This window comes from Podarcis tiliguerta (assembly GCF_965153285.1).
Source record: "Podarcis tiliguerta genome assembly, chromosome: 2".
Classification (NCBI taxonomy): domain Eukaryota; kingdom Metazoa; phylum Chordata; class Lepidosauria; order Squamata; family Lacertidae; genus Podarcis; species Podarcis tiliguerta.
In genome coordinates this window covers 62,154,489-62,176,465 of record NC_139535.1, presented here as the reverse complement: position 1 = coordinate 62,176,465, position 21,977 = coordinate 62,154,489, and the positions used below count along the sequence as shown (strand labels likewise).

Here is a 21,977-nt window from a genome sequence, read left to right as displayed (position 1 = left end):
GTCTGCTGCTATTGAGGGCCAAATACAGGGGTCAGCAGCCTTTTTCAGCCATGGGCCAGTCCACTGTCCCTCAGACCATGTTGTGGGCCAGACTATATTTTGAAAAAATAATAATGAACAAATTCCTATGCCCCACAAATAACCCAGAGATACATTTTAAATAAAAGGATGCATTCTACTCATGTAAAAACATGCTGATTCCTGGACCGTCCGCGGACCAGAGTGAGAAGGTGATTGGGCCACATCCGGCCCCCAGGCTTTAGGTTGCCTACCTCTGGCCAAATACACTGTGACCCAGACTGGTGGTGCTGAATCCCTACAAAGCAGAGAAGGGCGGGGAGGGGGGATTTAATGTGCAGGATGGGGGGGGGGGGAGAAGTGAAATTGTTTTTCCCACCTCCAAATTACCTTTTAGCCTTTCCTTGGCAATGGTAACAAAGCCCCAATGAAAGAGAACTTTGTTTAGAATGCAGTGTCAGTGGGGGTGGGAACATGTGGGTGGGAGAAGATTTCAGTTTCTCCCACCTGCCTGCACTAAACCTTCTTATATAGGGATTTTGGTGGCAATCAAATCCTGAGACATGGATCTGCTGCCATTATGTGCAGTAGGAAACGGTATTTGAACAGAGGGTCCCCCCATTCCAAACCTGACACTCTTTCCTTGCCCTACTCATCATATTATATTTTATTTTTTTATTAAAAACATTGACCCAGTGGCATTCATTTTATAACTTTCTGATCTGAAAGGACAGAGAAGTCCCAGAGGAGGAAGGATAACACAAACCGATAAGGAGTCATTCTAGATGCAATGCCATCCTCATTGTTCAGCCTAGTATGGGGAGAAGAAGGGTTCCAGCCCTTTTGCCCTTGCCATGTCCCAGACAGAGCCAGTTCCCCTCCCATTGTGAATAGGATGCACATGGGGCCAATTTGGACTGGGGCCGGGGGGGAAGGGCAAAGGACTATGGCCTTCATCCTCTATAGCACGGACCTGTTAAAATAACCAACCACACAAGGCCAAATGACATCAGGTACAAACATTTGTCGAACTGCACAGGGTTTCAGGACATTCCTTTCCCATTAGTCCAACCTCCTTACCATTGACCACCAGCTGGAGACTAATGCTCTTCTCCAGTCCAGCCGGCCCGTTCTTCAGAACCAACGTGTAGGAGCCAGAGTTCTGCTCTGCCACATCCTTGATCTGCAGGGAATATTGAGACTGCCTGTTGGAAATTAACCTTCCATCCTTAAACCTGGGCAGAAGCAGAGAGAGAAAGAGAGAGGTGTATGTGTGTGTGGATTAGCACGTTCCTCCCAAAAGGCAGTCACAGGGCTTCAGTCCATGGCAGGAGGCACTTCCTCAAAGGGAGACCTCTCACAAATTCCTCCCCTTCCAGGAAAAGCTTGCTGCGTTTTCTGGCCAAAGGGAAAACACTCACAACCACCCAAGGCAAAATTCAGATGTATAAAATGCAGGGGAAATTAGGTTTGCAATGTAATGTCAAATTACTTAATTTGCATTTCTCAAAACAATACAAGATCCCAAAACACAGCTTCTCCTCAAAATCCACACTTCTCCAAATTTTGCAATGCATTATCAAACCAAAGAATGTTTTTTAAAACTGTATATGCATGGGTAAATATGTGCATTTAAAAATACATACGTTAGTGAAGATAACATCCAAAAATGTTACGGAAAATCACTTGCAAAATTATGTTTAATAGGTAAAATTGCATACAAAAATGTACATATGAGAAGTGCATACTAAAATTCTGATAAATTTTCATGAGAATTTTTTTTTAAAATTGTAAACTGAAATGGAAGTATGGAGAACTGACCATGAGATTGGAAAAAATGAAAAAAAAGGAGAGAAATTTAAAATGACAGGTGTGTCCTGCCCTTATGAAGTGACACTTCACTGCTTTGTGGCATCTTGCAAAAGTGCCATTTATGGCAAGTTACTGCTACATAGCTGAGCAAGGGGCTGAAGTGAAGGGCTTATACTACTTATAATTTTACACACAGCACAAGCTGATATGACAGAATGAAGTGAGTTTGTGAGAGATGGAATCCACTTCCCTAACTCCGCTTTCCTTGCTATTGTGTCACCAGCTGGCTGATCAGAATGAGATCAGGATATATGTGGCACCCCCAGGGAGCTCAGCTATGATCCCCTCTGACTGGGACTGAGGTGCAAGTCTAGACCCAAACACTTGCCACCTCAGTACCAGATTCCACGACTTTCCCTTAGTCAGGAGGGCCTCAGCTTTCTGAAAGTGTTAACAGGTGTTTACATAGCCACAGGGAATGTGAGACAGCACTTGTGTGTGGGTGGAGAACATTTGTGTGTTTGTGTGGCGTGCGTTTGCCAACAAAGCGAATGATGAGAAAGATTGTTTCTCCCTGCCTCTAACGTCTGCCAGAACTCTGGAGAAAAGACGAGGAAGAATTTTTATGTCTCCGGTGAAAAGAATAGCCTGCTTTGCTATACAATGTTAAAATGCTGGGTAATGAGTCAAGCTTAAGAACCACAGAAGTCAAGAAGAATCGCTCAGGTTTTGAAACAGACCTCCAAATCAGAACCCTCAAGCCGTGTGGGAGGGCAGTGTCACTCCTCTCACAAAATCGATTTCAGCAAGACAGGGGCCTTTCTCCCCCTCTTTTCCCCTTCTCTACAAAGGTCAGCCCTGAAGCCTGCTAAGCCTATATGCTAAGAGGGGGAGTGCATTACCACTGGAACTCAGGCTGGGGGTAGGCAACCACTTTCACCGGCAGCTTCGCCATTTCATCTCCTGCTGTTGCTTCAATCACTGGACCCTTCCTCCACTCCACATTGATGAAGGGTTTCTCTGTGAAAACCAGACAGATAAGAGAGAAGAAGAAGAAAGCAGGGTGAATGCTGTGAGATGACCATGCTGGAGCTACAGCAGAGATTAGATAGCATTAATCCATACACATTGTAGAAGTATGCACTGCTTGGAAATAAACATCACGTATGCACAGGTGCCCATTAGATACTGAATCTGTGTATCCCTGAATTTGTGCAGACATGAGAACAGTTTACACTGATTGACAGTTTGCTCCGTGAAGGTACAGGGACCTGTCTTTCTTAAACGTTGACAATGCTACCATGCCTTATCCTGCAAATAACCTTGCATTGGATGGAGATTTTAACTAACACTTACCGCTACTTTTGCCAGAACTTTTCAGCTCAAGTAAAAGTTTTCTTTGTATGGGTGGTGGTTAGTTTATAGTTACTACCTACAGAATGACATAGGCATAAGGAGGGCAAGTGGACAGTTTCAGCTGCTATAAAAAAGGCAGTCCTTAGAGAGAGAAAAAGGGAACATCTGCTCTGACATCTCAGTGATAATATGGAGTTTGGTATCAGTACTGGTTACCACCATGACTTAACTCAGAATCATGTCAGCTTACTCCTGGGAACATATCCTTTGCTGTTGTTTAGCAGGAGCATTGGATCTTTGCTCTGTCATGCCATAATCCTAGAGAACATGGTGTGTCACATAATAATCTCTCTCTTTCTTACACACTTACACACACACACACACACACACACGTTTTCATATGGCAGAAACAGAGGACAAAAGGTCAGTCTTCACAGGAAGTTCTCCGCTGCTTCCTTTATCTTATCTGATCTTCTCCACTGTTTCACAAAGGACACCAGCTGCCTTTAAACTGTTTGCCACCATGCTAACACACCAGAAGCACCTACAAGGTTTTCTTATCCTGAGTTAATGGTTTTTACCATGTACGATGACATCTATGCTCTCCTTCAAGTCTTGCTCCCCATTGCTAGCCTTGCATGTATATTTTCCCAGGTCTTGTAGGCTCACATTTTGGATGATCAGGATGCTAGAAAGTTCAGTGTGTGTCTGCTGGGAGCGCCTCTCAGGCAGTTCTGTGACTTTCCGGTTCATCTGCCAGACGAAGGCAACAGAAGGAAAGGAATAAACATATAAGATATTAGGAAATATTAGGATGCCCTCCCCACCGCAGCAGGCTTTCCCAACCTGGTGCCCTCCTGGTACTTTGGACTACTCACATCAACCCCAGCCAGAATGCAAACAGTCAGGGATGTTGGAAGTTGTAGTCAAACAATACCCAGAGGGCACCAGGTTGGAGAAGGCTGATTTTAAAAGGGGGTGACAGAGTAGTCAAAAGCCTAATCCCAGCTGGCAAAGTAAAATTGTATCTGGGCTAAACCACATCAACTTGCAGGCAGAGCTCATATGATTGGATGTTCCTTCATACAAGAGAATTCTTTGTATACAGGGAAACCACCATTTCAAGGAGAGTTTTTGGGTAAAAAGTTTTCCCCTGACATGTTAGCTTGCTGTGTGGAGGGATATTTTGTGCATGCATAGAAGAACTTCCAGACATACGAGGTGTTGCACAACTGTGTGGATGTGAAGTGTGAACACCTCTGCAAACACATATAACTCCCAGATAAGGAGTCAAGAAGAAAAAGGAGCGATGAAGACAAGCACAGGTAAGTCTACAAGGTGGGTCAATATGGGAGCAAAGACTCTCACTGTGACTTGGAGGAGGCAAGTCTCTTTTCTCTGTCACCCTAGCTTGCTTCCCCAAAGAAACTCCTGCACAGGAGCCTCCCTCTGCATCTTTCTTGGTAAACCTTTGATCTCATTTAGCCTGCTCAGCAAAATGTTCCAGAAATGTTGGGGATGGAGCCTACGGGGACAGTGACCTTTGGGGCAGGGCTGGCATACACGTCTTTCTCTACGCCCATTCTTTTAAACATATGAGTAGGGCTGTTGTGACACAGAAAGCTGCCTTTCACCGAGTTAGAACCATTGCTTGCTCCAGCTCAGTACTGTCTACACTGACTGACAGTATCTCTCCAGGGTTTCAGGCAGGAGGCAATTCACAGCCCTACCTAGAGATGCCATGGATCTTCTGCATGCACAGCAGATGCTGTGCCAGAGAGCTGCAGCCCATCCCAGCAGTGATGGAGGTGTCAGGGATATTGTGAATGCAAACATACCCCAAACTGGATTGAACTGGCATGTACTCGGGAAGGAATTGCTATTTCATTTTTTCTCTGCAGGGAGCAAATTTAGGGGGAAAGGAAGGCTGCAAGTAACAAGGCAGAGAGTACAAGGAACATCAGATGTGACTATACCAGTGTAATTAGGTTTGTCAACTATGCATGAATTGGAGTGTGTGTGTGTGTGTGTGTGTGTGTGTGTTCCGCTTCCACTCCATGGATCCAAAATTAAAAGTAGTGCACACAAACCACTCATAGAAGCAAAAACTGCATAAGATGATGTCAATTCCTACCTGTTTCGCAGGGTAATCCCACTGGAAATCAACTCCCGAATTAAACTCAGCCCATACTGTACAGTTGAGATATAGTTTTTCTCCCACTAGAAGCTCCATGGCCTTCCTTGGAAACAACTGGATGTCATAAAGTTCATTCCCTGGTGTAAAAGTAAGGCAACTACTTAAACAAATACAGTTATTCCTTGGGGGGGGGGGGGCAGAACTCTTGCTACAAAATTGTAACAAATTTATAAAAAATAAAATCAAACCACACAACACAGGCTCATTGGTCTAAGATGCCCCCCACCATATATTTGCTTAATTCTGTAGCCATTTGTCTGTGTTATCAAACTACTGTGGTTCTGGATGGTCAAACCCCCTACCTTAAAGTTTGTTGATTACTTCCTTATTCAACTGTCAATTGACATCCTACAAAATATAGCAAGATATATGAAGGGAATAGGAATGAGGGTGTGCCATATCAAAAAGTGCATTTTGAACAAGGAATATGTGGCCATTTGAAGGGGTAATGATGACTGCCATTGTAGATAGCACAGATAGAATGTGAGGGTTTATTTGCACCCAGACATTGCTTATTTTGCTTCCTTATTTTTTAAACTTTCATTTCATTTCACGTCATCCTACCTTATTCTGAAATGTTCTCTGATGCCACAGGTTGCCTGTTCCCAAGACTGTGAATGCATGTGTGTTTTGGTTTTTATTATGTAAGATTTAGCATTTTCACAATTGTACTTAGGCACAAACATGCATCTATCAGACTTATGGGCGGGGAGAGGTCATGTTGGAGGAGCAGCACCTCAGACAGCACTGCAGTGACTACTTGTTCTGATAATGGCTGAAACCCATCCAAGTCTCCTACCTTTGACGTGGTTGCCAGGTTCTGCCCTCACTGAGATGGATGGAGAAGTTTAAAGGGACATGCCTGTTCCTGGAGTGATACACTACTCAGCCAATGCCTATCCACATCTAGTGGCATCTTGACCAGGCATGGAAACTAATAAGCCCTTAAGAGCAAGGGCAGTTGTGCTGCTGTTGGGGCCTATGGCTCAGAGGGAACTGGAGGCGATTGTCTGGGTGATTAGGTCCAGAACTAGTGCCTGGAGCCTTCCTCACCTTCTAAATCAATCCCTCAATTATGGCTTGAAGTCATGGGCATGACAATTGAAGCTGTTTGTTGATGATGTAGCAGGCAAACCAGAGGCATTTTTAATACAAAACAAGCCTTCTGGTCATAGCAGGTTTCATAATCACATTACAAAGGGACTGCAGCAAGAGTGGCTGGAAGCCTCATGTGTGAAAAATGGTTGTCGTACTGCCTGAGCACTTTTAAGAGGTTGATTGTCACAGTGACTGACTCTGTTCCAAAATTCACCTGCAATGTGGACAAGGAAGAAACTTGATTTGCGGGGCTTCATATCAATGAAAGTTTCGCACTCAACAAACAAGGAGTCCTTGATCAGGTGAGTGGGGACCAGCATTCCTTTTTTGTTGTCCCAAAGAATGTTCTTCCCATCTGGATATATGGGAGAGGTTGTCTAGAAACAGATAAAATATTTTTAAAGAGACGTGCAGGGTGATATCATTACTGCTGCATCCTCCATTTCTTTGAATTGCTATTCAAGACCAGTTCCAATATTTCACACCTGACGGAGTGGGGAAATCCCTCCAAACTTATAGACAGCTTTCTGTTTCAGTATGTGACCCTGTGGGGCTTTTTTGTGGGGGGTGGGGAGGTTGTGGCCTTTTTCTACTGACACCCCCAACATAAATCCAAATGCACTTCCAATGAAGCTTTGGTCATGCGACTGTTGCGATTCTAGGAGAGGAAGAGGCAAGAAAAATGGCTGAGAGGACAGCTTACCCAAAGAGTGAAGGAGACTGAACTACATGGCTAGGAACACAAGGCATGAATTTACGACACTGGTGAGGTTACACTGTGCACAGCCTGCCATTTCCCTCAGATACGGAAATTGGTTCTGGCCTCCCAGGACAAATGTTTCTCTTTGCATTTCATGAGAAGTGTAAATATAGCAGCAGATGAAGCAGTGTGTTGGTCCTTTCCATAGTTTCCCATGACTCTTGTAGGATTTCAAGCATTGTTAAAAACTGGGAAACCCCTTAAAAGATTGCAGCTTATGCATTTTAGCAAAGGGCTGCTTCACATGCTATATTTGGGTGTGCACCAAATAGGTTTTAAAACTCTGAAATGTAAGCAAAGATGTATTTTCAAAAACATGCATCATACAGGTACAAACACCAGGGGCTATGATTGGATGCATCACCCAGAAAAGTGTATACTTGGTGGAACAATGCATGTGAAATGGTTCTCACAGCCTGCAGAAAGTGGGGTACGACACCCAGAAAAGGAGAACTGCATAAATTGATGCTAGTTTGCCAGAAAATGAAGCCTCCTTAGAGAGAACTGAATATATATATGAAATGTTTTCCTCCCCTCCCTAGGAGTTCCACTTCCTTCTCCAGATTATAATATATTATAATGCTGGAGTATCTCTTCAGAGAAGATCATTAACACTGTAGAGTGGGAATGGGTAATCTGTAATGTTGTTGGGACTGCAGTTCTCATCCTCCCCCTGACCATTCGCCATACTGGCTGGAGCTGATGAGAGTTGGAGGGCAGCAGGTCTCCCATCCCTGTTTCAGAGCAATCTGAAGGGACTCTGAAATCAGCAGTGCAAGGGAGTCCAAAATGGGGGAACCACAACTGTTACTGGGAAACATCCACAGGGGTTACATCCAGGGATTTCATCCAGATTTGCAAGGACAACACCTTTAGTGGGTTTCTTTCTTTTCTGTTTTTCTTTCACACATACACACCCCAGGTGTTTTCTCTGTTCCCCTTCAGACTGAAATAAGGCAGATTCCTGAGTCATCCCACAGGGAGATTTCTTACCGAGAGCAAAGTGATGTTAAGGTCTGGAATAGATACCAGGCATGGGACCCAGATATTCTCCTTCTTGTAGATAAGAAGAGCCTCTGGTTTATTGATAAATGGCCGCTCATAATCTGAGAAATGAAAGAAGAGCCGCAGAATTGGAGAAAACAAGGAAAATATAGTTATTTTCCCCCATTGCTGCTTAAAAAAAAAAAGTTAGCTAAAATCTGCAGGACATTGTACTGAGTCAGGTACAAATATGAGATGGGAAATGTATGAACAGTCTTATTGTGCAAATCTATACATGCCTACTCAAAAATAAGCACCACTTAGTTCAGTGGTAGTTACTCCCAGGCAAAAAGGGTATAGGATTACAAACTTAGGTTACCAGTTCATTTAATCAACAGCAGCAACAACAACAACAAAAGGGCACCCAGAAAGCAAAGGGAATCATAGTAAACTTTAGGAAACTGCCTATGTTTCCATTAACTCAGGCAGCAGACCTGTGTGTAGCTATATGTTTAGCTGTTTTTGTTAATTTAGGTTGTCTGCTTAATTCTTATTTTGAATTCAGTGCTCTGTGCTAGTATGTTCTAGTAATCACTTCAGATGTGAGTTATAATGGACAGAGTGCTTGATTTGAAAGGGGGAGATCTGGATTCAAATCTCTGCTCAACCGAACTGTCTGTTGCAGAATAACCTATACAGGGTTTTTGAGAGGACAGAATAGGACAGCCCCATATATACCTTTCTGAGCCCCTCAGAGAAAGGACAGGATGGAAATTAGTTAAGTACAATTCTGAATATGGGTACTACTGCTAATCTCTTTAGCATGAATAATGCCTTTCCCCAATCTTTTTAGCTTCATAACTCAGCAATTTTCATGCCCTGACTTGCAGAACAATAACATGAGTCAGGAAAGTAGGCCAACTGCCTTTCATGTCTGTTTTGTCAATCCAATTTATCAGCAGCCAAGCTTAGAATGCTCCTGCTTATTGTCTTTCTTGACATTAAGAGAAAACTGTTTTCCCCACAGAAGTATTCAAGAAATTTTTATTGCTCCTTTCTTTTTCAGCATATTTGGAATTAATAGATTATCCTGCAGTGTAGAATTTTAGAAAAGGGAATAAGGGGGCGGAGGTAGCAAGCCATACGATAGCTCAACGGCAACTTGGATTTCATGCGGCCAGATTTCCTTACAGAATTCCTGTAGTTAAGGCTAATCTATACAAATCCATTGTTGTGGCCATAGTAGAAACAACAAATTCCAATTAAAAAACCCACAAATTCAAATGCTAAAATGAAGACACAAAGAAAGCTTCAGAGAACCTTCTCCACATGCGTGGAGAGGCTGGCAATCTTCTTTAACCCACACAGTCATATCCAGTGTCAATGTGGACTCCAGATTCCAACTCTGGATTTAAAAGGCAGAAGAAAAAATGGACGGTGGGTTTTTTAAAATGTCTGTCACTCACGGGCTACAGTGAAGCTCCCCACCTATGCATAACAACTGTGTGGGTGTCCATGAGGTGCTCTAGCATTGCCCCTAAAGGCAGAGAGAGTGCTGGACTTAGGCCTCAGACCCTTTTAAGGTCCTAGCTGCTATCATCATTATATTCTCATAGAGATGAGGAGAATTAATTATCTAATCCCATCCTACTAAAATACCCAGGAAGTACCTGTGAATGGTATTTGGGCTACCTATTTATTGGCTAACACAAACAAAATAATGTCATGGAACAATTTGGAATGGAAGATCTCTATTTTCTGCTGCAGAGAACCATAAAGGGATTGTTTCAGTTTACTTGGTATCTTGATTTGTTTTCATTGTACCATATATAGTATTTTAAATCAGTGAATATTAGAAACTGTATGATTTTGGTGTTTTAATTTGATTGTACTGGGTCTGTCGGGCAGGGGTACCTTTACCTTTTTTACTGGGTCTGTCATAGTATAATAAAACTTGTTGTAGTGGTTGGTTATATCCTCTCTCTCTCTCTCTCTCTCTCACTCACATACAGGAAAAATTGTCATTTGTCTGAATATTTTTTAAATGGCTGTTGAGTATGTAGGAACATAGGAAACTGCCTTATATAACACGTCAGACCATTGGTCTACCTAGCTCAATAAGCTGATCTTCTACCCCCTGAGCCACAACCCTTAAATGTAGAGATAAAACAAGTATAAACTTGGTAGCAAGCACTTGGAGGAAGGCACTTCATGCCTTTGTAACAATGACATCCTTGAGAAGTTGGAGAAAGGAAGGGAAACTTAAGGTTAGGGTTAGGGTTAGAGACATGATGCAAATTGCGGAAGCTATCGTAGGAGGTCAGTGACAATAAATGTACCATTCCCCATCCCTTTGACAACTCAGATATCAGACCACAGTTTATGTACTTATTACATTTATAACCTTCAACTAAGAAGCTCAGGCCAGCATACGCTGGTCTTCCTGCCCCTCTTCTTATCCTCACAACAACCCTGTGAGGGAGGTTAGGTTGAGAGATAGCAGCTGGCCCAAGACTATACGTATAATGAATGAGGTTTTGAACTCAGGTCTTCCTGAACCTAGTCTGACATTCTAATCATGCTGCCTCGCACTGTTCTTCAGAAGTTTGTAACATATACACAAATCTCCAACTTAGGCCCCCGTTATGCTAGCAAAGAGCACGTTAGCTCTAAATTGAGAGAAGAAACCCATTTCACCATCCTACAATTGCAGCACGGGGTCATGATTGAGACATATTTTCATGGGCAGTGTTGTACATCAGCTTCTTTGCTGCTAAGTGCTCCTGACTAGAGGTTTTGGATTTTATTCCATCTCTGTGTTTTTATATAAATATTCCTCCAGGATGTATTTGAAGAGCAGCCACAGATGTTCATAGCAAAGACCAAGGGCAGATTAGATTAAGAGAGAACTAACATTCATGAGGGGAAATTCCTGCCAAACTTCTAATGCCTCTGGCTATTGTTATTTTGAGTTTGTTATCGGAGAATGATTTATTTTAAAATACCAGCAACAGTTGCTCAGCTGGCAAACCACAGGGGCTCACTATTAATTGCCCATATTATATTTAGACTGGATTCTGAATATCCAAAGTCCATAATCTACACTAATATCCACATAACCCAAAAGCAATTGCAATTCCTCTTTGAACACTGACTCCCTGTTTTCTAAGTATTTGAAGGGTGGACAGTTATGGGGGGACGGGACACATGTAACTTAGTGGGGGACATGCTTAGGAGAAAGAAATGATGTACGCATGTATTTATGCACATGAGAAGAAGCAATGATGAACGTTATTATGGAGGAGAAAGCTGAAGTGTGGCTTTGAGTTTGGGGGCTGAGGTGTGGGGCAAGGACTGGGGGCCAGTGCTGAATGAATGAATGAGCTTATCGCATCTTATAATTTCAAACATCTGAGGGTCAATTCACCTACTGCTGGAATGGCATCAGGACCACTTCTGCATTCCTGGTTCCCATGGTGCTCCATGTTTTAACATTCATACAGAGGGGGTCACCTGAGTACCAACACCATTGCCTTCCTCTGAGGTCAATGATGCTGGCAAGGAAAGTTGGTCTGAGCAGCATGGGAGCCTACCATGTGGTTGTGATTCCCAGCACATTTTGGTCAGATATTCTCATCCCAAAGTATAGCAAAAATTAAGACCACCCATGAATGGATTGTCGTGCAAAAGTAAAATCAAGTAAGTGTCAATAAGCTGTATTAATATACTGTTGTTTACTTTATAAAGAAAAGCAGCATTGCGGGTGGGGAATTTGGAGAAGAGACCAGGCAAGGCTTAGGGTTTTTTTTTCTTCCCACTCGTTCCTTCTTTGTTCCAAATTGCCCATGCAGGCACTTTCTATCTTCTTCTCTTTGCAGTTCCAAATGCAAGTTTGCCAAGGGGGAACAAGCAATTCGAAGTGTGCAGGAGGAAAGAAGTTAGGAGAGTGATTTGGAGTGGAGAAGTGACAGAGAATGAACAGGTTTCACTTATAACAAAGCTGGGCAAACTGTTGGCCCTCTAAATGTTGTTGGACCACAACCCCCATAATCAATAGCCACGCTGGCTGAGTCTGATGGGAGTTGGAGTCCAACAACATCCTGAGGGCTACAGGTTCCCCACCCTGCCTAGTGACATCACAGATGACATGCATCTTCTTGTTGATAATTGTAATGACCACAACTATAGAACTAGAAGTGGCCTGAACTATGTGCCAGGGTAACCAGTATGGAAAGTGCCAGTGATACTTATGTGAGTATTTCTTGCAAGTAAAAGCCCATTGTCATTCCATTATAAAATATAATTTCACAAAGGCCCTCAGCCAAGACTCTTAAGAAAATAAGGTGAGGCAGAACACCAGTGGCAAAGTCAGTCACCAATTCAGATGTTATGTTCTGCTTTAATTTCTCATTACTGCTTGTACAGGCAGATTTTTGGCACCAAGATGAAATCGTAATACTGCATTGTCATTTTTTCTGGTGCTTGCCAATCTGTGTTGAAACAGATAGATATGACCAGCTCACCACAGCACTCTGCACAGCACATGCTTGCTCTTCACTTAGCCACCACAAACCAGATGAATGCATTTTTTGTGCTTTAGAATTATTATATCTCATTTTGAAACTCATCCCCAAGTTTACTAGGTAGATGGCAGAACAATCCAAACATGCAATCCACTGCCCTAGAGTGGAAGATGTGCCTCTTCATTTGGCGTGCGTGAGGGGGAGAGCAAACTCTAGTCCACCCACTGGTTCCCCACTGCACTCACTAAAAGCAGTGGGTGGTAGTCAGTGCAAACCCTTAGAAAGGGATATTCCTGTGTGGGGAAGGGGTGAGGGGTCTAATCTGGACCTCTCTGCTGAACCAGTCAAGAGCTAGCACAGCAAAACCCGTCTGGGTATTAGGATTGCTCCTTCAAGTTACACTTTTGATCATACAAACAGAGTTGGTGAATGGGGACGAAAGGTTAGGATTTGTTTTTTGGATAAGTGGAATGCTTTAGAAAGTGTTCTCAGAATCCTGCAGCATCTGTGTTTTAAAGAAATCTAGATAATTAATATGTCCTCACAGTCACAAAAATCACAAAGCACTAGTGAGGTCTATATGAACAAGAGAGCCTAGATTTTTTACCCCTAGTGCACAATCTTTCCTAATTTTAATCTAAAATTATGCTTGACTGACAGGACATACTCAACGGATAATTTTAAGGCTTTTAAAAGCAGAAAATGTAACACATCATGACTTCATTAACTGGCAAAAATCTAGGGAGTTTGGAAGATCCAGCTATATCACACACAAATTATGATTCAGGTGCCAGAGGCAAAACAGTATGTGATTGGGGTAAAGAGAATCTCTGCCTCCTACACCCTCTCTGACTCCAGCACTAGAGTTTTTCATCCTTCTCTGCTTCAGTTTTATTCAAAACAGCTCCTGCGTTTCACCCTTCCCTTCCAAACAATTGATTTAATTTCTCTCTTTAAAACAACAACAACAACAACAAAAACCTAGACAAGGCCACTGCTGTGGTTCTAGGGTGCCATTGAACTAAAAATTCCTGCATTCCAGCCTGACAGAAACATTCACCCCAGGCACCAGTGTAATTGAATCCCCTAGTCAGAGCCTATAATCAGAAATCCCACACAAGAGGATGAATACTGATTTGTTCTCAGCAGAAGACTTGACACCCCTCTTCAACTCCCCTGGATTTAATCATCGTTATGCAGATGAGAGAGGAAACCAGAATACAGAGAAGCATTTGCAGACGTGAAGGATGACCAGGTGCTAGAGATGGGTGGCGGGAGGAACCTTTGCCACCTCAGAACTGGTGGGGATGGGGAAACATCAAATTTCTCTTACAGATTCCTCTATATACTCTGGGGTTCCCCCCTTCTTCTTATTCAATTATTTATTTCATTCCATTTATGAATCACTAAAACAACTCAAAGCGATTTCACCATAGAAACCTAAACAATAAAAACTATTTCATGTATGTCCTCAGCCTCTATCACTTTGCGCTGTGCCCAGGGCACAAACAACATCTGAGTAGTCTAGAACAGCCATCCCCAACCGGGTGACCTCTCAGTGTCTTCTACACAATAAACCAATAAATACCGTGTGTCTGCATAGGCAGCGTAGAGTTTCAGTCATGATGTAGAATTCCTGCTCTTTCAGGTAAACATACACATACACACAGTTTTCAGGTAAACATACACACAGTTTTGCTGCAAATAGGTTGGATAGCTGCAATTGCAGCCTCTCTTAACACTGCCCTTCTATCTGATGCACAAAGGTACAGGTGGTGCCCTTCCAGAACAACATATGCAACTATGTATATTTAATGTAATTCCAAGCCACCTAAATCCTTGGTTTCAATTGGTGGTTGGGGACCACGACTGGGTTGTGGCCTGATCCAATGTGGGCTGAAACAGCAGCAATACTGCCATGCAAATATATGGCACAAGAAAAGAAAAAAAAAGGGGGGGGGGAGAATTGGGTCTCCAAATGCATGTTTAGGTTAAAAGTGGGCTCCCTGGCTCTGAAACCACTGACCTAGATAACAGTGAAGCCTTAACAGCATGGTGTAGGAACTCAGTATCAACGTTGCAAATTGACTGCCATGCATGCCATGATAGAGTAAGTCAGGATAGAGGCAGGCAGGCAAAACTGTACATGGGCACATCAATCTTACATCATTTGAAACTGTGATAACCTTTCCCTTTCAGAGGATAGTAACCTCTGTCTCTTCACAATGATTTTAACTCCAAGTAGCTTTTCCTTAAGCAACCTGCTATGTAATACAGAGTTTCAACAACAAAAATTTTTTTTTTTTAAGGCTGGAATGCAGTTTGGCCAATACGTTCTTCCACCTGGAGTTCAATCTGTTTTGGCTGTGCAGGTCTTTTACCCTCTTACCTCTCACAAATACATAGGTGCTGACTGCAGTGGTGCCCTCGATTTTGGCATTGATGTACTTGTAGTAACAGCGGTAGTAGCCCGTGTCGTTAGCCTGAGTCCCTGTCAGTGTCAAGACCTTGCAGTAGGGCTTTGTGTCAGTGCCCTCACAATCCTCTTCCTTGACTGTTTGGACACCGTCGAGACTCACCAACACCACTGAATCGCTCTCCTTCCCAATCTGGACGGTGTCCTCTTGGCCTCCAGGCCACGACCACTCCAGGGGGTGCTGCCCTCTTCGCCAGAACAAAAGGAATAACAGAAGCAGAATTAGATGTGTTACTATGGCCTTCTATAATAGGTATGGCATTCTAAAATTCCTTTACTACTCCATTTCTAATGTCCGCATTGCAAATTTAGGGATTCAGCTGCATTCCTCCTCTAATACAGAATCATAGAATCCACAAGATAGATGTGGATTGTGGCTAACATGTCGCATGTACCCTGCTTTCCAAATCAGCGGTAGGAGCACACTGGATGAAGAGTAAATAGGAATGTGTACGCAGCCTAAGTGTGACAACTTCTCACCTGTGAAGAAAGCTTGACCCTTTCTATCTAGCACACTAAGCATGTAGAAGTGAGAAATATTTAGTGTATGGTTCTCAGCATTTATTTTTATTATTTATTACTATAAAAACAGCATATATATGGTTGTTGTTGTTTTCCAAAAAGTGTCACAAATGTAATGCCACCATGGAGAGAATTGCAGAGTTGCAAGATGTCTCATTGCTTTGCAAGCTTCTCCACATTCCAGCACTTCCAGGGTTAAACCTGTCTCCCAACTTAGAGCTGGAGGAGGGTGGGCCTGCCCTTGCAGTTGTCCTGGACCTTGAAGGTGGGTGAGCATTCCCAAAGTACAGTGAGATGTCACAGGCAAGGCCCACTCATCATCTGAGAGGAAGAGGGAAAGTGGTGGTCACTACATTTGTCTGATTACGAAGGCTGACAGTCCTTGTGTCATCCAACTCACAGAAGTATCCCAGTTAAAGGTTCCCAGCTTCTAGAGATGCTGATAGTTTGGAAAACTGACAATCCACAACAGCAAAATTCCTCCAGGCACTTTTGCAAGGCAGGCCCATCCTGTTATTTCATGCCACTAATTATATTTGGCTACTGCTTATCTTTGCTGGACTCTGTGTGTGTGTGTTCATATTCCCTCTTTTCTATTGTGGCAATTACAAGACTCCACTGTACAGTCACATTATCAAACTGCAGATAGCAGAAGTTCTCACTTCTGTCTGAATGCTGACTGATTAGGTACTTGCTTTATCCATGTTGTACAAAGTAAGGCCTGGTAGTACCAGCTTCTTATGCATCTCTTATTGGAGCTCAGCTGTCAGTTTCCATATGCTCTACTTCTCAGTTCTTGAATAAGAATTGCATGCATCTTTTATATCCTCTCTATAATGAAGCTGCCCAAGGCATGTTTATGTAGGAATTTGTTTTAAATCTTTTTGTTTAATCTAGGGATGCTTGTGAAGTTATCCTCATATGAATTTCTCCAGAGATTTTTCTCCAGGGTTCCAAATTACCTAATCATGTTGGCAGAGCTGCACTGATGAGTTAGTGATTAATTTTCTGGGGTTTTTTTCCTGGACTTTCAATGGCTGTGCATTGTTACAGTTTTCACTTCAACATAACCCCCTGCCCTGTTTATTAGTTGCCAATGTGCAGACACTGATGAAATCATACCACAAAAAGGAATCCTGATGTGACTACTTGAACACATCCAGATTCCTTTTTGCACTGTGGTTTTATCACTGCTCATGTGCCTATATAGTCATAGTTGAAACCACAGAACAAAAAGCCTGATGCAAGTATACAATCGCATAAAGACTCCTTTTCATGCTGTAGTGTAATCAATGCACATGTAAGTTTCTTCACATCAATAACTAGCACAGTTTGGAGATATACGGTACCCCAAAGATCACAGAAAACTGAACATGCTCAAGTTATGAAACTAATTTGTATAAATTCTCCAAGTAAAAGTGTGAGGCATGTGGAGTGGAATCAAGGTCAGGATGATAACAAGATAGAATGGGGAATATCCAGTCATTCTGGATTCAACGTTTGGACAGGAACTAGCAGTTGGTGCACTGTGCATATTCTACTGCTACTTAGTAAACGAAAACCAGTATCATATTACATGTGCAAACAGGCAAAAACTTCAGAGGTTTGCAGAGAAAGTTGGGATGGTTAAGGTAAGTTTAAATGCTGCTCACAAGCAGCAGCCAGAACATTCTTCTTTGAGTTACAACATGGACAAACAAATCTATCTCCAATTCTCCAGTGAAATCTGAGGAGAGCGTTTGCTTCATACTCATTTGAAATAATTATGTTTTATTTCAGAAATCTCCTACTGGCTCCTCTGAGCATCCTCCCAACCATGTTTTCCCCCCATGGCCGAGATGTTGCATATTTCTGCAATTCAACTCCCCCGGCTCTCACTAATGTGAACCATGTCCATTCAGGATGGTCTATGATCCAGAGGAGAGACTCTGAGGCACAGCTGGGCAAGATTAAAGACGTCTGAACAAGTAGGAATTTGATTCAAATTAAGCAGCTGTTGCAGGGAGAAGGTAGTGGAGATGACGGTACTAGGTAAGTAAGAATGATATGGTAAATCTCCTTCTTGGTGAAACCATTTCGCCCACAAGGCTATTTTCCCCATGTGCCCTACAGCGTGACATCATAGACAACATTTAGATGTGGAGCAAGTAAAGAGATGCAGCTCCCTACTGAAAGCACTGTTTGCAGGCAGCACTGACCAACTGTGTCCACACACCCCTGAGCCATTGTCCTCGCTGTTTGCTTTCAAATCACCCAGACAGAACAAGCAGGGTTTGCAGGGATCTAGGTCTGTGGGGTTGAGGCACCAGAGACTGAACTTCTACATGCAATGCATGAGCTCTACCACTGAGCTATGGCTCTTCTACATCATTGAATGTTAATGAAAAATGTGGGAGCCGAACTTTGGGAGAGGTAAGTGTTGGTGGGGAGGATAGCCATGCTACCAATGAAGGATATGGGCCCCATTCTTTTCCAGATCTGTTGACCAGCTTTAAGTTGCATTGAATATGTGGTCTGGAAGCAGGAGATAGGAATACTTCCTTCCTGCTGTTTTCATCCTAGCATGAGGCGGGTTTCTGGTCATATCCCCCTTGAGATTTAAAGATGAGCTGGCTCAAAACAGAGTTAACTGCTATTTGGGAAGATTCCCTTGGATAACTCAAAGAACAGATCAGCCTCTTTGCTTTGGCAAGGGCAGCTTTGCACATAAGAGCTCAGACTGGAAATAAGACACTTTCCTGCTCCCTGTAAGCCTCTGTCAGATAAATAAAGATATAACCTTAGCATAGTTGCTGCTCTGTCCTTGGGAGGAGGCAATGAAGGAAGGGTTTTACCCAACAGGCTTAGGATAAGGGCATATGTGCAAAAAGTTAAGTGGGTACATAGTAGGTTGGAGATGTGCACTCAACCATACTAAATTATGCTACATTTTTCAAGGTGCAGATCAGGGTTTCCTGGGGAAGAAAAGAACAGGCAACACAGGCTTTAGGTAGAAAGAATCTGTGGAAAGTGCAGCTACATGACCACACTGCCTGTGCATGCTTGAACGGGCATTAATTTTTAGGTCCTGGCTGCATGGTTGCCTGCCACAGCAAAGACCTACAAACCTAATTCCTGTTCCTTCCAAGTAAACTGCTGGAAAGCATGCAGTACTAAGATGGGATTGCTCTTTGTCATGATTACACACTTTTAAAAGCCCTTTTCATTTCCTAAGTGAATTGCTATGTGGGCTGTTCAAGACTCTTTCAGCATGCAGAGTGAGTTGCAATGTTCTTTGGCACTCAACCATTGATAATATATGCCCTCGAACTTGCTTTTATTGTTGCTTTTTTGAATTTGGAGCTCAGGTGAAAATAATACTAATTCCATGCATTTTCTTGAAAGCGTACTAAAATCCATTGGTCAAATATTACTATAAGCCCTCAAGTGTCTGTAATCAGTAAATGTGGAGGTTGTGATCATAATGTATAGCGTTCCCCCTGATTTTATAATAGGCTATGATTGACAGTTCTTGGCTGCCCTGACCCAGAATTCCCCTATCACAAATGGAGAGCCACAATTCTGTCCCAAGTATTCATAACCAGTCAACTTAAGTTCAGCTTTTCCACCAGTCCAGAAACCAGAAAGAGGTTTCCCACTGAGTGTCTTTGAAAGGTCTTTCAGAATCTTTGGCACAACAGCTGGCAACTGTGAAAGGCACTGTTCTTTTAATCTTACCTGCAAGTAATATTCAATGTGTCCTTAGCGTTGATCACGTATTCTTCTTCTGTGATGCTGAGTGTGGGTGGGGTCATAGAATAGCCACTCACTAGATCTAGGGAGAGAAAGAAACAAGTTCATAGTACAGAACAACAGTCACTCATTATTATCTACTCTAGTAGTTCTATCAATCAACCATCATGAGCTAACTACATTTGATATTTCAGGTTTGTCTATTTTTTTAAATTCACTTTTATATGTGTTTTTATATTGCTGTTTTATAGGCTTTAGGTTGTGTTTTTGTTTCAGTGTTGTAATTATACATTGTTCTTTTTTAGGGCTTATGCACACTTGCCTTTGGCCAAACTGCAGTGGAAGACAGGAGTGCCTGGCGTGCTCTGGTCCATGGGGTCACGAAGAGCTGGACATGACTAAACGACTAAACAACACACTTACCTTTGGCCATGCTATTTGCAGGCACAGGTCCACACTTAAAAGCTCAGTGTCCGTGTGTTTTGTTTTTGTTTTTTGCCCCAAACTAGAGAAGGGACAGCCTGGAAAAAACCTGGAAAACCAGGTTTCCCCCCTGTTTTTTCCCAAACTGAAAAAAACGGCTTTGGGGAAAAAAGGAGGGGGGGACTGGTCCCCTCCCCCCAATTTTTCTTCCCCACCCCAGGCCTTCCCATCTCTACCCCAAACCTCCTCTTTAGTGCTCAACTGGAGCAAATGTCCATTTGGATTGTCATTTGCTCTGACTGAGCTTTTAAGAGTGGGAGGGGGAAACTGCAAAGCAAAAAAAAAGAAAAAAAGAAAAAAAAAGGTGCTCAGACACAGAGCTTTAAAGTGCAGATTGTGTCTGGAAAGAGCAGCGGAAAGGTAAGTGTGGATAAGCCTTAGGCTGCACAAAACTTAAAGAGGTGTTTTTTAAAAAAATTGTTTTATAAATAGAAAATAAATTAACATTGGAGGAAACACTTAGTAGTAGTATATCAAGATTTGCTTCACGAGTTTCAGTCTACTGGTTACTGGCATCCTGCAAAAGCAGGAAAGATCTGTCACCTTAAATTCACACATTCTGTTTTACAAAAGGAGAAAATATCTGTAAGCACTTGAACTTATGTTGATTCATATCCCAGTAACACTTTTGACTGCTACTTTAATGAATGAGTTAAGCAGTGCAATATCCCCTTACAGTATTAATAAATGATAAGAAATAAATTACACTTCGAACATTTATATACATGGTGCTTTATAAGGGAAACAGTATTTGTTTTTCAGAAACACCATGGCCAGATGAACTTAAAATATTTGCATTCCTTGGCCACTGCATCCTATATGCTTACAACAACAGTGGGAGGCTGAGGGGGACGGCAATCTGGAAGAGAAAGGGCATGTTCCCCCAGGCTAAATTAGAATCTGGGAAAGCAGGTAAGAGGAATACCAGGGAATCAGAAGAGAGAAGGCATTTGGGGAGCAATTTCCCACAGGCGGCTGAGAAACGTGCAGGGCAGCACCCAGGTCATAAGAATGACCTGTCCAAAACCTAGTTTTGTGTAGACATCCTTGCTCCTTTTAATTGTTTTACACTTCCTTCCTGCCAAGAAGCCACACAGACTGTGGTCATTTGACTAGGTATATCTTTAGAAACTGGGCTGGCATCAGCAGTCTCGAGCTTCTATCTCTGCCGGACATGCTTGTCTCCCAACCATGCTTTTCCTGTAGTAGCGGCCGGAGTAATAGGAGCAATAATAGGAGTGACAGGAGCCACAGCAGCAATACAGAATGGCAGGATGGGGGTGGATCCCTCACATCCCACTCTCAAGTTTCTTACTGTGGCTTCCCCCCTGCCCCACTTTGCTCACAAAATTTAGTATCATGATTTCTAAAGTGTGAAGAAACTTCCAGAAGGAAGGGTGGCGGTGGAGGGAACACGCATCACCCTATTGCTATGGTCCGAAACTCTTGGGCTATATTTTAGACAAATTTTGGGGCATGCTCAGATTCCTTCCATTTAGAAAACTTTACAGCAGTTGACAAGGACCCAGCTGCAACAAGTGGAAGTTATAGCACCTCCTCTGTTCATTTCCCACAGTGGGCATAGGTAGGTCCAGAGGGGCCAATGAATGGTCTGAAAGCACATGATGCTCAGCAGATCTGAGTCAGATCAGCGCTCTGATAGGTCAACCATCGGCTTTGGCATACAAGTACCTGGACACAGTTGTGCTGGTAACATAGCTACTACAGAGGCCTAGACTTAGGTGGTGAACATTTGACTACTTAGAGGTCAAAATAGTAGAGAAAGCTTTGGTCAGTGCATTCAGCTCAGGAAGTGTCCTTAAGCATGTGCGTGTGTGAGGTGGAGAGATGAAAGATAATGTGGCTGGAGAAGGTACTGGGCTGAGAGGTCTGTCCCTATATACATGCATTTTTCCACCACTAACTTTAAAAGGAATCAGGGTCACGGTTACAAATTTTTATTGCCTTCTGCTTTTTGAAGTCCTTCTGGCTTTCATTTTCACCATGTTAGTTAAG

The 21,977-nt window shown here is 42.8% G+C and overlaps 1 protein-coding gene across 3 annotated transcripts in view; it reads right to left on the bottom strand.

Annotated features, from left to right (window-relative positions):
- The window catches only part of FLT4 (fms related receptor tyrosine kinase 4), an 86,625-nt gene that overhangs the window by 38,168 nt on the left and 26,480 nt on the right, over positions 1-21,977 (bottom strand). For 2 of the 3 annotated variants that reach the window (XM_083418166.1, XM_083418167.1), the window contains exons 2-9: positions 19,464-19,560; positions 15,138-15,412; positions 8,235-8,347; positions 6,696-6,858; positions 5,321-5,460; positions 3,768-3,939; positions 2,733-2,850; positions 1,099-1,253 (exon numbers count right to left, since the gene is read on the bottom strand). In XM_083418166.1, coding sequence (XP_083274292.1) covers positions 1,099-1,253; positions 2,733-2,850; positions 3,768-3,939; positions 5,321-5,460; positions 6,696-6,858; positions 8,235-8,347; positions 15,138-15,412; positions 19,464-19,560 — 1,233 coding nt within the window. The remainder of the gene's footprint in view (positions 1-1,098; positions 1,254-2,732; positions 2,851-3,767; positions 3,940-5,320; positions 5,461-6,695; positions 6,859-8,234; positions 8,348-15,137; positions 15,413-19,463; positions 19,561-21,977) is intronic. The other variant, XM_083418168.1, reaches the window with a different exon arrangement.